Source organism: Actinia tenebrosa, unplaced genomic scaffold (assembly GCF_029948245.1).
Source record: "Actinia tenebrosa isolate PJP-AT-01 unplaced genomic scaffold, QUT_ActTen_1.0 PGA_scaffold9__36_contigs__length_13948895, whole genome shotgun sequence".
NCBI lineage: Eukaryota > Metazoa > Cnidaria > Anthozoa > Actiniaria > Actiniidae > Actinia > Actinia tenebrosa.
Genome location: NW_028292586.1, coordinates 11,999,179 through 12,012,694, shown reverse-complemented (window position 1 = coordinate 12,012,694; position 13,516 = coordinate 11,999,179). Strand labels below are relative to the sequence as shown.

General features: G+C 34.4%; 1 protein-coding gene and 1 long non-coding RNA gene across 3 annotated transcripts in view; one reads left to right on the top strand and one right to left on the bottom strand.

The window, feature by feature from the left end:
* Positions 1-13,516, bottom strand: part of LOC148904855 (uncharacterized) — a 210,401-nt gene that overhangs the window by 95,812 nt on the left and 101,073 nt on the right. The window lies entirely within an intron of this gene.
* LOC116304926 (endophilin-B1) lies at positions 177-12,163 on the top strand. 2 transcript variants are annotated; one of them, XM_031714724.2, is made up of 9 exons: positions 177-331; positions 407-548; positions 4,737-4,865; positions 5,927-6,060; positions 6,664-6,756; positions 8,645-8,710; positions 10,427-10,516; positions 10,896-11,171; positions 11,821-12,163. In XM_031714724.2, exons 1-9 carry the CDS (start codon positions 224-226, stop codon positions 11,926-11,928), a joined length of 1,146 nt encoding a protein of 381 aa, XP_031570584.1. In that variant the 5' UTR covers positions 177-223; the 3' UTR covers positions 11,929-12,163. The 2 variants fall into 2 exon arrangements, with proteins under 2 accessions (XP_031570584.1, XP_031570585.1); XM_031714725.2 differs by lacking the exon at positions 8,645-8,710.

Here is a 13,516-nt window from a genome sequence, read left to right as displayed (position 1 = left end):
AACACGCTGTTACTACCATATCTCTTAAGATACTACATTCCCACTGCAACAAAGAACGATTTTTCGATTTTTGACGTTTTGGGAACCGGCCATGACATTTTGGACTGCCTGTGGTTCCCTCGTAGTTAGTAACCTGAGCCCCAATAAAGCCTCGTGATCATCATTTGTCCGTGTATTAGTAGAAAGCACTGGCACTAGTGTTCAATATTCTTCAAATACAAAAATGTCGCTCTCCAAATCTCATTTTCCTTCATTCAACATGGCAGACTTCTCAGACTCCATGAAAAAATTGGGCTCCACAACATCTACGTTCTTTAATCGAGCAAAACAGGTAGTTTTTTTCCCAGTCTTTCAGGGGTAGATCTGTGTAGTTTTTGAGGGATTTTCTTGTTGTTGTTGTGTGCAGTATACAGAGGAACAGCTTGGGAAGTCTGAAGCCACTGTTCTTGATGCAAGGTTTGAATCTTTGGTGGAAAAAGCTGATCGGACAAAATGCCGCACAGAGCAGCTTTTGAGGCAGACGGAGACTCTCCTACAACCAAATATCGGTGAGTTTATTACCAGATATCTTGCCATAGTTGTCTTTGCGTTGTTTCTCAAAGTCTCAAGCTGAGTTTCCCATCTTCTATTCCTTTCTGTTATTCTTTACCAATTTCAGTAAAAAAGCTATCGTTTTATGTTCTATTTATAGAAGATGTTGTATTCTAACACGTAGTACCTCGAGTATTGCTGTTATTAGCTTGATTTTATCTGTATGCCTATGGAAATATGAATAAAGTATAAAGATTTCTCTATGATAAGCTGATCAACGTAAACTTACTTGTAAATATAACGTTGGATTTTACCCAGCTTATATAATTTAATGATAAATAACCTTGCATTAAGAACTGGGTGTGTTTACACTCAAAATTTTGATATTTAATTTTCCGAAATATAAACCATTTGATGCATCGTCGTCATCACTTTCGCCTTTCAAACTATTTTATATTAACTACCGTTCCTCTAATTCATATTTTGCAAGACTATGAAAATCTAACTCGTAAGAAATAATCAAGGCTTCCATTCGTAGACAAACAAATTTGATTTTATATATCTTCGAATTTAACTCTAAGAAGTTATATATCGATTTTTAGATTAATAATTTAACCAAAGAAGGACTGTAAGTACATTTTTACATTTCTGTTAAGCGTTTAAGCTTATTCTATCTTATTTTTATTTCATTTCTTGTTGACAAGCCAACTCTAAATTTATGCAAATGGAAAAACATATTGCTTGCTAGTTTTTATTGCTTAAATTGTTCCTCATTTTTAATCTATTTTTCTAAATTAGGTTTTATTTCATAGATAATTATTTTTTCTAAAGTGCAGTTTTAGGGCCAGTGTTTTTTATATATTCAACATTTGCTGATTATTTTTCTGCATTGATAGAGAAAAAATATTCTTTTAGAAAAAATTCTATCATTTATTTAAACCCCTTTTATTTTTAAATGCTTGAAATCCTGTTTCTTTCTTTCCTTTTTTTCCTTTGGAAAAATGTATTTAAATTACGTACAGTACTATTCTTTAGAAAGGTGCTAAGATAAAATGTTCGTATTTTTGTATTTTTGAAAGCTTATATTTTTACCAGCTGGTTTGAAAAACAAAAACATCAAGCTAATTATTGTTTAATTTATTATGTTAAGTGACAAAAAATATCAAAAGAAAGAACGGTTATGCATTGTTAGATCTGCTATCTACTCATGCCTTGAAGGCTAATTAATATGTTTTGCTTTACTTCTTTTTGGGAAAAGGGTGCATGCAGTAAAACCATGAAATAAAAACAAAGTTGATACTGACAAATAAGCAGCTATTTAGTGACTAATAGTTGCTAGCTCTCAACAAGAACATTTTTTAAACAAAAGACACAAATGGTCTGTTGTGTATTTGTCTTTGTATGATGAATGTTCTGGTTGGGTGATAGCAACTATTAGTTACTAAATAGCTACTATTTGTCAGTATCAACTTTGTTTTTATTTTGATGGTTTTACTACATGCACTCTATAATCATACTTTATGATATTCGCTATGTATTTATGTTTTGGAGTCCTTAGGTGAGAGCCGATAGGTTATTGCAAAACAAAACATTGAGGTCATTTTAAATCATATGGTGAAAAAAATAAAGAGAGTTTTGATGCATTGGTTTAGGTACATTTTTTCTATAAAATTGTTAATAATTTGATGGATTTTTCTTTCCATCTTATAGTTTAGCACATTCATTATTCTAGAGAAAAACACTGCATATTAATTGATATGAATTTAGGGACTTCTCAGCCGTGTTTCTTCACCAGACTAAATTAATGCAAAGTGAAACAATGACTTACAAAACACTGTCTCATTTTTATTCCACCTGAAAGGAAATAAAAAACATAGAATAAAGAAATAGTGTAAACGAAGCAGGATGACTCTTATAAATCTATGCCATTAAGTAAATAAACCTGACTGGCAGCCTGCGGGATATCAGCTAATTAAATGTCTGACGATGAGAAATGGCCTGAGAAAAAGAACAGCTAGCCGAGAAGTGAAGCTTTGAGGGAAATTATGTTTGTGATATTTCGAGGACCATTTTTCATCCAAGGACATTACAACAGATAATGCACCATTAAGAAGATGTAACTAATTACATGACGGTTAAAGAAATAGAAAGAAAGAAAAAAGATGTAATGACACCTTAAAATTGTAACTAAAAAGCTACTTTGAAAAACAGGATAAACAGGTTTCTTGACTGTTTTAGGCTTACTTAGTGGTCAAATAAGGTTGAATAGAGGCAAGCCCACAATGGCCTTTCTAAAAAAGCTTTCAAGGAACATATGGGCTTAAAGGGAGAGTTCCCTTGGTGATTTTACAGTTTTCAAGGAACTCAAATGTGATTGGACATTGATATTAATCGTTTCCCTGTGGATCATAACCTTAGTATGTCCTGCAAAAAATGGAAAGCACAGGATAGTGTAATAAAATGAAATAAAATAAAATAACTGTCTTGTAGGCAGCACAAAAGACTTTTTATTAGTAACATCTCTGTTATGCATCAATTTTTAGTTCTGTGTTTTTGAGGTCTGGGTTTTCAAGATTTTGAAAACCCAGACCCATAATATGATATAATTACCTAATGGATGCCAACCACAGAAAAATATTATTAAATAGTTTGTCATTGAAGTCTTTTTGCTGCTTATGGCTGTTTCTTTTCTTTTTCTTTTCATTATAATCTCCCTAGATGAGTTTTAAGCTCTTGGAGAAAAAGCAGAGAATAAATATGTTTAAATAAAAAAATGAAAAAATTTTTTTCTTTATGTTCGTTGCATGATGAAAGTCATGGTGAGACAGCAATTGAAGTCACTTGACTGTCCAGCTGAATAATATATTGATTTCAACTTTAAAACCTACTTAACAAATAAAATACATTTACTGTGTTTGCACAGGCTAATGCAAACGGAGATGTGGTTGGGAGAATTCGAGAGCAGATCAGTGCAAACACGAGCCTTAAGGCTAGTGTTTGCACCTGCTCGAGAATACTACCAACCACATCGAGGTTTGCATTAGCCTGTGCAAACACAGTAAATGTATTTTATTTGTTTTATAAAATTATTTTCTTCAAAAACAAAAATAACGAAACACGATCAAATAAAACAGAAGAATTTAATTCAAAGTTTTGAATACAAATTCTCCTTACATACTTGTGCATTTGCAATAACCAATCAGATTGCGCGAAAGAAGACCCTTAACCAATCAAATTGTGAGTTTGATACACGCCTCCAAGCATGAAATTCAAGTTGAAAATTTCTTATTTCAAAGTGAGAGGAAGCCAAACTTTAGCAACTTTCTCCCTTGAGAAAGAGGCTTTTACAAGCAAATCTTGATAAAATAATAATTCCAAAGCTTAACCAATGGCTTTAGTCATTCTAGACCGAAAAGAAAACACTATTTTGAGAGCTAGAACTCACTAAATTCAAGCTTGATTTCCGTCGGTGTTGTCGAAAGAGTTCATCGAAATTCTCCGAGTTCAGGCTGGCAAATCTGGATTTTTTCTTTTTTGTTGAAGGCTCTTCTAGTGGTTCTACTATTTCAGATGCTTCCTCAGGAAAGTCAAAGTCTAAGCTTGGAAAATTAGCCATATTCTACTAATTTTACTGGAGTTATGACTATTTGTGTACAAGTACAACTTCCAAACAAAACTCAAATTTTCCCGCCAGTGTCGACACGCGTCACAACCGTGTTTGCACAGGGAAATGCAAACATGGCTCTCGGCCAATCACAGCACGCGTACCATCTGAATTATTTTATAAATCTTTATACATTAAGTAAATTTACTGAGGGAACGCTCTTTTTAGTAAGTCCCATAAAATCTGAGATCTATATTACAACTATCAATTAATTTTTTGTAAACATCACCATCGAAAATTTATAGGGAAGACACTTTAGAAATTATATATAATAATGATGATGACGATGACGACAACGACGACGACGACGATGATGATGATAATGATAATAATGATGATGATAATAATAATAATGATAATAATAATAATAATAATAATGGATTTTATATAGCACACATACCAAAATTCATGGCGCTTCACAATAAAAATAAATAAAACAAATATCAGACGTATGTTACAATATTAATGAAATGTCATAGTTCATTGATGTTCACTTTGAACCAGAGGAGACAAAGTTATCAATGATTTTAATTTGTTTTAGGAGTCAGAGCAGAGGAGTATGTCTATGACAAACTTGAGAAGAAGAAACCAGAGCGTAAGACCAACCTAGAGACACTGGGATGTTACATGTCAGAAACAGGCCAGGAGTTTGGACCGGGAACAAGTTATGGTAAAAAATAAATAAGTTACAATTATGATATTTAGCAAATTATTCGCCGAAAACGAAGTGAATATCGGGGAATATTTACTGAGAAGCGAGACAGGTAAATATTCTCCATATTCACTGAGCCTGAGGCGAATAATTGTTTTAGCATATACCAACTTGTGTACAGAGTAACTTATTTTTATATACAAAAATTCAATAAAAACAAACAAACAGAAACTTTTAGTTTGTGTGACAAATTCACGCAAAACTTTTAGCAAAACTTTTAGGCCATACTTCGTTGCCTTTTTAGTATTGATAGGAATGGCATTTACTTTCATTTTTTCAACTTCCTCATCAGAAATTGTAGCAAAACGATTGCCAACAGATGCCATTTTGTTGCTGACTCAATATTCCGAGATTCAGAGGTGAATATCGTACAATATTCACCTCCAATTAACCAATGAGCGCGCACGTTCTTAAGAAGTACACAAGTTGGTATATGCTAAGTTACTTTATTGTAATAAGCAATAGAACTTGTATGGTCACTAAGCTGCCAGTAGTTGATTTAGTTAAAAATGATTTTGAGAGGTGATTGTATAAGGGGGTGTTGAATGACCAAATGGTTGCACTCCCATTCAACTCATTTACAAGACTAACATAACAGTTATATTCAGATCTGTCAAAGCTGGGGTTTACAACATATAAGTTTTAAAATAGTAAAAAAGGAAAGAATGGCTAGTTAATGTCTTGTCAAAATTGGCACGTTTGTGGCCAAATACCTCTTGAATTGGAAGTCTAATGGACAGTCGTCTTGACCAATTCATTCCAATGTGTCATGTCCTTCCATTAAGCAGCCATTAATCTTAGCCTCGATCGATGCTTGGATTCAAAACAAATTTTGAAAAATAACATATTATGTGTCTTGAAATGACCTCTGGAAATTTAATCCTTTTCTGCACATTAAAATACTTATGAAATGAAAAATTCTGAACTTCAAGAATCCTTGAATATGCAATTGTTATGTTTTGAGGTACACGTATAATGTAATCACTTAAGTTTTTCTCTCCTTCTTTGCATTATTTTAGGAGGTGCTTTAATTAAGTGCGGAGAAACTGAGAAAAAACTGGGACAAGCTGAGAAGGAGTTCATGAGAAAGACAAATTCTCATTTCTTGCAGCCATTGCGCTCTTTTCTGGAAGGTGACATGAAGACAATACAGGTAAAATCAAAATGATATTTTCATTTTATTATCCTCTACTTTCACATCCCCATAATGCCTTGCGTCTTTGGGGGGTAACCAATCAAAAAACTGTCCCAAATTGAAAGGTTTCTTAATTGAATTGATATTATACCTGCTTTTATCTGTACAATACTGATTATCAGTTTATTCCACGTTATTTTTGCGTGTACAGATCATCAAGAGTTTTGGTCTTGTACAGAAAATATATTCTTACGAAAAAATTTTTAAAATTTACCTTAGATGTCTTCAAGCTTCTATCTTTTTCTGTTTTTTACTTCTTCATTTTATTTATGGATACCAAACAAGGTATTGTCAACATTGTCTGATCAGAATTCAGCAAAATAAGTGGGTTTTTACCCTCTGGTTACCCCCCAAAGACGCAAAGTATTATGGGGATGTGAAAGTAGAGAATAATAATATTTTACACTTTACCCCCTTCAGACTATCAGTGCTCCTTGTTACTGTTATTTAAAGCTAAAGCTACATAGAACAGAGAGAAGTCGAAACAGGCGTAGAGATCCTGAGCTATGCCTAATACTAACTCAAAACCAATTCATTTATAACTTGATTCTTATTTTACAGTCTGAGAGAAAGACCTTGTTTGCAAAAAGGCTGGATCTTGACTCCTGTAAATCTAAAGTAAGAAAAGCACAGTCACCAGAGAAAATGCAACAGGTGAGTTGTATGACATGACTCTATTTTAATTTAGTTTACTAATGTACAAGATTTGCATCAATGGAACAGTAATGATAAAAAGGTAAATTATACACCGTGAAAAGATGAAAAAAGAGTGACTCCGATGAAGGACTAGCATTCAAAACATCAGTAAGTTTTTTCATCTTTTCCCAGTGTATAATTTACCTTTTTATCATTACTGTTTCATTAGAAACACAGACACAGCTCACACTAGTTTTTAGCTAGTTATCTCTTCTTATTTGCATCCAATGATTGTGTTACTACTAGGTTGTGCCTCATTTATGAGTTGGAAGAAATATAGCTTCTTTTGTTGCCATTTTTTCTTTTCACTATAAAGAATGGAATGACAGATGCACAAAAGTATAAAAAAGTCTAAGTTATAGAAAAGTATTTCTGGGTTTCACTTGAAATCATTTCCTGTCTTGTGCAGAATTGTCCATCAGCTGAATTGCAAGTTTTCAATTTAAGAATTTTTTCTGGTTGACAGCACATGGTGGTCAGTGTTTAACCATCATTTTGAGCAGATAATGAGATTCAAAGACTTTTTTCATTTGATTGAAATCCAGCAATTACTAAATGCCTTTACAGGCTTTTTGGTGCCGTAGATCAGTAGTGTGCTTGCTAGCTGTCAATCACGTCATGGGCTGGTTGCCCTTGGTTTACTGGCGTTTACATTGCTATGCGGCCACCCCAGACAAAAATCGCGACGTGCACTTTGCAATAGACTGCCGTCAATCAAACACGTTCATCATTTACACGCGTATGTGATTCGAAAGGTGCCAAACTTTGGTCGGTTGTTTACAAGTATTATGAGCCACACTCGCCGAGCCTATCTGGGCCGATCCAAATGAGTGTAAATGACGTTAACTTGTTTGATTGATGGCAGTCTATTGCAAAGTGCATGTCGCAATTTTTGTCTGGGGTGTCCGGGTAGCAATGCAAACGCCGGTAAGGATATACTTTCAATTGGTGGATTAAGCAGGCGGATAGTTCCAGTTTTTGAAGAAGGGTTACTACATTTATGATGAGGACATTCACAAACTCAAGTACAAATAAGGCAGTAGATATGTATTAGTATAGCTTACAGTATCTAGGGGGGGTGGGGGGGGGGGGGGCTGCACATCCTCACAAACATCTACCCTTGTTAAGTTTTGCATGCACTCACATTTGACAGAGAAGCAATATAATTTTAGACTGCCAATGACCATAAATATAGTGAAAGTATTGCATACATGTGCTAAATGAAATTTCAAAGTTGTTTTATTTATTTGACTCTAAGTCTTCAGCATTAGAAAAATAATTCTAGTTAAAAGCTTCAACTTAAAAACGGTTATTAAATATAATAAAATTGACATTTTTTTAAACAGAAATTAAATCAGTTACTTAAACCATTATTTTTTTAGATTAATTTTTATTCAATTTTAATAAAATTAAGTTTTGTTTTCTGACTACCTTTTAATACACTCGAAGGCAGTTTGAATTTAATTTACTCAAATCTGAATTATTATTCAATCTTGACTCTTTCTCTCTCTTTCGACAATTAAAAAAAAGCTGTTTGTGGTTTTGTTTGTTTTTTTCTCTTGGTTCTGTCACCCAATATTTAAAATAAAGTAATATTAGATGCATCTGTAGCGCAAACCTATATGACAATAACTGTCTTTATTAGTAAGAAAGTTTGTGATCTTGCCAGTGTCTAAAACCTAAAAACCTCACAATTTCAAAATAAATTGTACAAGAACTAAGAATTGTATCTTAAACAATGCTCTGGAAATGGTGATATTGCTCAATCTTAACTTCTTAATTTTTCACTGCTGCACTGTTGTAGTAGCAGTTTCTCTCCTTTACTCTGTGTTGATTTTCACTTTAGATGCATTCTGCTGCTGTAAAGAATAAGAATTCAAATAGCTTGTTTCTCATTAATGAACTGGATCAGGTAAGCCCTCTTCCTTTCTTGCCTTCACTTTCACTTGCACTCTTCATTTCCTTTTGTTTTTCACAAGGATCGCATATGCACATCAATTGCGTTAAAAGACTAAATATTCAACTAAAACGTCCTTTACGAAATTACTTTAATAAAACAAACTTAAGAAATAGCTTTAATATGAATAATTTTCTCTAATTTTAATGGATGAAAATCTCAATTTCTCAGCAAGGAAACCCAATCAAAAATTATTATAAAAAACTGAATAAACATTAAATTATGCTAAGTAATTGTTCTTGCTATAGCATTTGCTGTAGTTATCTCATTCACCGACATTAGGAATAACGACTAAAGGTACAAATATGGCAACTTTTAAAAATCACTTTTCAAAAGAAAAAAAAAGAAAACTCTTTAAAACCACCTCTGATTGAGTTGGAATTCATGCTGGGTTTTTATGAAGGATTAGAAAAACAGAAGGACCCTGAAGAAAGATATCAACCTTTGCTTTATTTATTAAGAGAGAATTCTTTTCGTATAAGCAGTGAGCGCCAAAAACTATTTTCTTGAAGAAAGGCTGTTGTACAAGGCTAAAATCTTGTTTTTCAGAAACTTTAACTTGTTTGGAAGTGGAGATGAATCAAAGTGTTAACCCAAAGCAAAAATTGTATTCGAAAATGATGTTTAGGCCTTCATTTGCTTATTTCCCATATATTTTCTATATAAAAGCCTGACAAAGCAACATTCTAACACAAATGCAACAAAACATCTTTGTACAATTGAAAATACCGCTTCAAACAGGCATTTTATCATAGTACATCAGTTTCTAACTGTTTAAAAAAGGTTTTGAGTGTTAACCCAAAATGAAAATTGGGATCAAAACTCATACGAAAGTCTAGTTTTTGGCGCTTTTTGCCATTATTGTTCATTATTGAAAAAAATTTCCTTTTAAAATACTAGGGCATTAATTCAGGAATCAAATCTGAGACCCCCAGAGATGATTAGCGAGTACACTACTGATAGAATAACCATGAAGGATTATTAGGTTTTTTAATGGAATTGGGAATAAACTCTACGGCCCTTTAAACTTTTCGACGGATTTAAATACAGTTGAATGATTTTTTAGCTGCTCAGAAAAACATTGCTTGCATTTTTTTTCCGGTTTACAATCATGATACAATTATTTACACTCTCGGTAGACGTCGCCGTAGAAGATTTCGCAAATCTTAAAGTCCCTACTATTGCATATTGAACGGTAACCAATGAAACATCAATTTTACGGGAAGATTTTTTTTCGAAATTGATAATAACAGATGTATTAGTTTGTAATATAATCGTAGTCATGGTTTTATAAGTACTGTCTAATAAGCTAGACATTCAGCATTACCATTTTTTTTAGATGAGATAGGAAGTAGGCCTCTTTACCTTGCATATGGTGCAATGTTTCCCCATTTTCAGATCACGTATCACTCTTTATTTTTTAGTTTCAGTTTGTTTTCTCTTTCTTTCTTTCTTTTTTTTTTTTTTTTTTTTTTTTTTTCTTCTTCTTTTTTTCTATATCATATTTCTCGCACAGCCTTTAAACAAAGAATTGACACTCTAGGGAATAACACGGTCTGAAATGGGAAAACATTACGCCCAAGATAAAGAGGTCTGTTTTAGCTTAGGTTATTTGCAGCGTTTCCTAGGAGATGGTTCTTCTTCATTGGAATGTTTTTCATTTATTCACAGGCCGAGCAAGAACTCAGAGTCGCACAAGCTGAATTTGATCGACAGTATGAAGTAACTAAGCTTTTGCTTGATGGAATTAACACAGCTCATGTAAGAACTGAAATATGTTTTTAAGTGATTTTTTCTGGGGGGGAGGGGAGGGGGACTTCTGTCAAAGGTGGTCGACGATTCGAACGCGCACGCTCATGAGCTCAAGAGTAAATGTAATTTTGTAATAATGTAATGTATTTCACATTATAAATTATGCAGGCAGTGATTTCACCAGATCAAATTGGAATTTAGTAGTTGATTTTTGCGGGGGAAGGAAAACCGGAGAGAACCAAAAATCAATTCTAATCACACATGACAGCGAGCCCGGGAATCGAACTGTTGTTGCATTGGTGGGAAGGCGGAGAACGACACGCCACCCGTGCTTCTAAATCAAACGCTGTTAACGTCCTACTCACTGATCTTGTACTTTTTCATTTAGGCCAACCACCACCGTGCGCTCCTGAGTTTTGTCGAAGCTCAAGCACAGTACTACGCGCAGTGCCACAACTACATGCAAGAACTTCACCGTCAGCTGGGTACCCCTCCCGGGGATATACTACCCCCTACCCCTGCGGCAAGTGCTCCGTCAGCTGCTGAAGTCGCTGCGGGACCAGACCCGGCTGGATTCACTAGACCCGCGCAGACTAAAAAGGCTAAGGTGTTATATGATTATGATGCTGCTGATGACAGTGAGTTGTCTCTTCTGTCTGATGAGGTACGTAATTCATTCATAATCGCGTAAACTGTCATTATACTCGTGTGTTAAACTATTGAAGACGACAAAATCCTAAAACTGATTGTATCACCACTTCGCGCAACAAATTTTCTATGTTGTGAAGAAAAAAAAGAAAAAAGAAAAGGGAAAAAATAAGGAGAAAAGCAAATTAGAAGAAAGAGATTTGAACGGAAACTGCCACAACTGCCATTTATCACCACATCGTTACATATACTTCCAATATGTTACTGAATGTGACGTCATCCCAGGCTTCATTGAATATACAAATTTTAACTGGATCGCACAAACAGTATTTAAAAAGCATCATCATTATACGCAAGGTTTCCACAATGTGTATTGTAAATCTTATGTCTCGTAATGGCTAGTGTTTTAGTATTAAATTTAAGACAAATATACACTCAAAAGCCTGGGGTAACGTTACATTCAGCAACGTAATGGAAATATAAACCTTCATGACTTAAAGACGCAACATTCAAATGAAAACATATTTCACCATTCAACTATTCACATTATGTAGAATCAATACTGAACGTTTTGTATCAGGGGTTAGCTGCACTTTAAACTAAAAATTGGAGCTTTAGGGGAATTCATTGTTAAACTTATTTATTTACTTTTATTTTTCTCCCAGATACTGACAGTTTACACCCTTCCTGGGATGGATAATGACTGGATGATGGGAGAACGGGGCCGACAACGTGGAAGAGTTCCAGTTACTTATCTAGAACTACTTGACTAAAGAAATATTACTATAACACACAAATTCAAAAGGCTTAATTACAGCTGGGGTATTGACGGACAGCAGTTGTTTTAAGTTCCTCTAATTACATGCATGATTACGAGCAGAGAGAGAGCCATTTTTTTTATAAAAGTGAAAGATAACCTTTAGGAGTTAATGAATGTATGATAAGGGAAGAAAAAAATGACATTTTCATCAACCCTTTTAAGAATGTAAGTAAAAAAAGAAAATCTTATGGGACTGGTCGTTTGACGATATGGATGGTTTTCACAGCCGCCATGTTGGATGAATTTAACAAAAGATTCGTCATTAGTCTCTTTTGTTATATCATCCAACATGGCTGCCGTGTCTTTTGTTATTTCATTCTCATGGGAATGATTGAAAACCAGCAAAAGCGCAACCATTTAGTGATCTTTGGTCGCATGTATGGCTTAAAGCATTTGTTACATCAATGAACTAAGAGTATAAGTTCTAATTTACTTGCGAAATGCAGACCACGTTGGAAACGTCGTTCCATTTTGGAATCCATTTTGAAGCTGGTGCCGTGCGCTTTCCAACCATTCATTTCTTTGCAAACAAAGTAGCCTGCAGAGCAGGCGTTCTTTTGATGGATTTGAGAGGAAGAATCGGGGTTTTGGGGTTCCTGTTTCGACCGAGGGCACGCGAGAAAAATGGGACCTAGCAAAAAAAGGGAACGTGGCTTCTTTTTTCGTGGATCGGTTTCAATTCTTGCTCGTTCCAAAGTTCCCCTAAAACCCCAGTTTTTCCCCAAACCCACAAGAACGCCTGCTTTGCAGGCTACGATCAAAGACGCAAGCTATATTGCATTATATGACCTTTACGCGGTAAGATATTCAAAATGACCGCCTCGTCAAAAACGTGCGTTGGTTCTAAAATACTGTCATTGATTCTGAAGGCTTGGTAACCTCAACATTTTGCAACAACAAAAAATTTGAATCGGGGTGACACGTTGCAACAAAATCACGCAACGTTGCTATGCTAAGAAATTTGGCTGGAATTTTCAAAATGTTGCGCGCAATTTTGCAAGAGTAGAGCGCGATTCAACTTCGGGTTTGTTGCATGCAATGCTGCATGCAACGAGATTCAGGGGTAGACACACACTGCAACACTCCTGTTGCGTGCATTGTTGCACCGTGTGTTCGTACCTGCGTCCCTAAGCCTGGCTCGTCACACGACAGTGAGAGTTGCGTAACGACACTAATAGCAGCTGCGTAGGAGATAATCTTAAACCAAAACTTAAAGAAAAAGCTAGTAATACGTAAAATACACAACATCTAGAGATTGGGAGTGACTAATAAAAGGCGTTAGAATGCAGACAATATATCCGTGAAATATTAGTAATACTAACTAACACTATTCTATGCTAATTCTATTGTTTTCTTTTGTTTAAGTAGAACTATTTTGAACAATTTAGTAATTATTGTTTGCACTCTATTTCATGCATTAAATAATCTCACTTTGGCAATTGCAATAGTTTCTTTGTGCAACGTTTTCATAGTTTAAAATTAAAAGAAGCAGTTAATAGTCTTATTATGTTTAGAATTATCACAAAAGCTTAGTACTATGA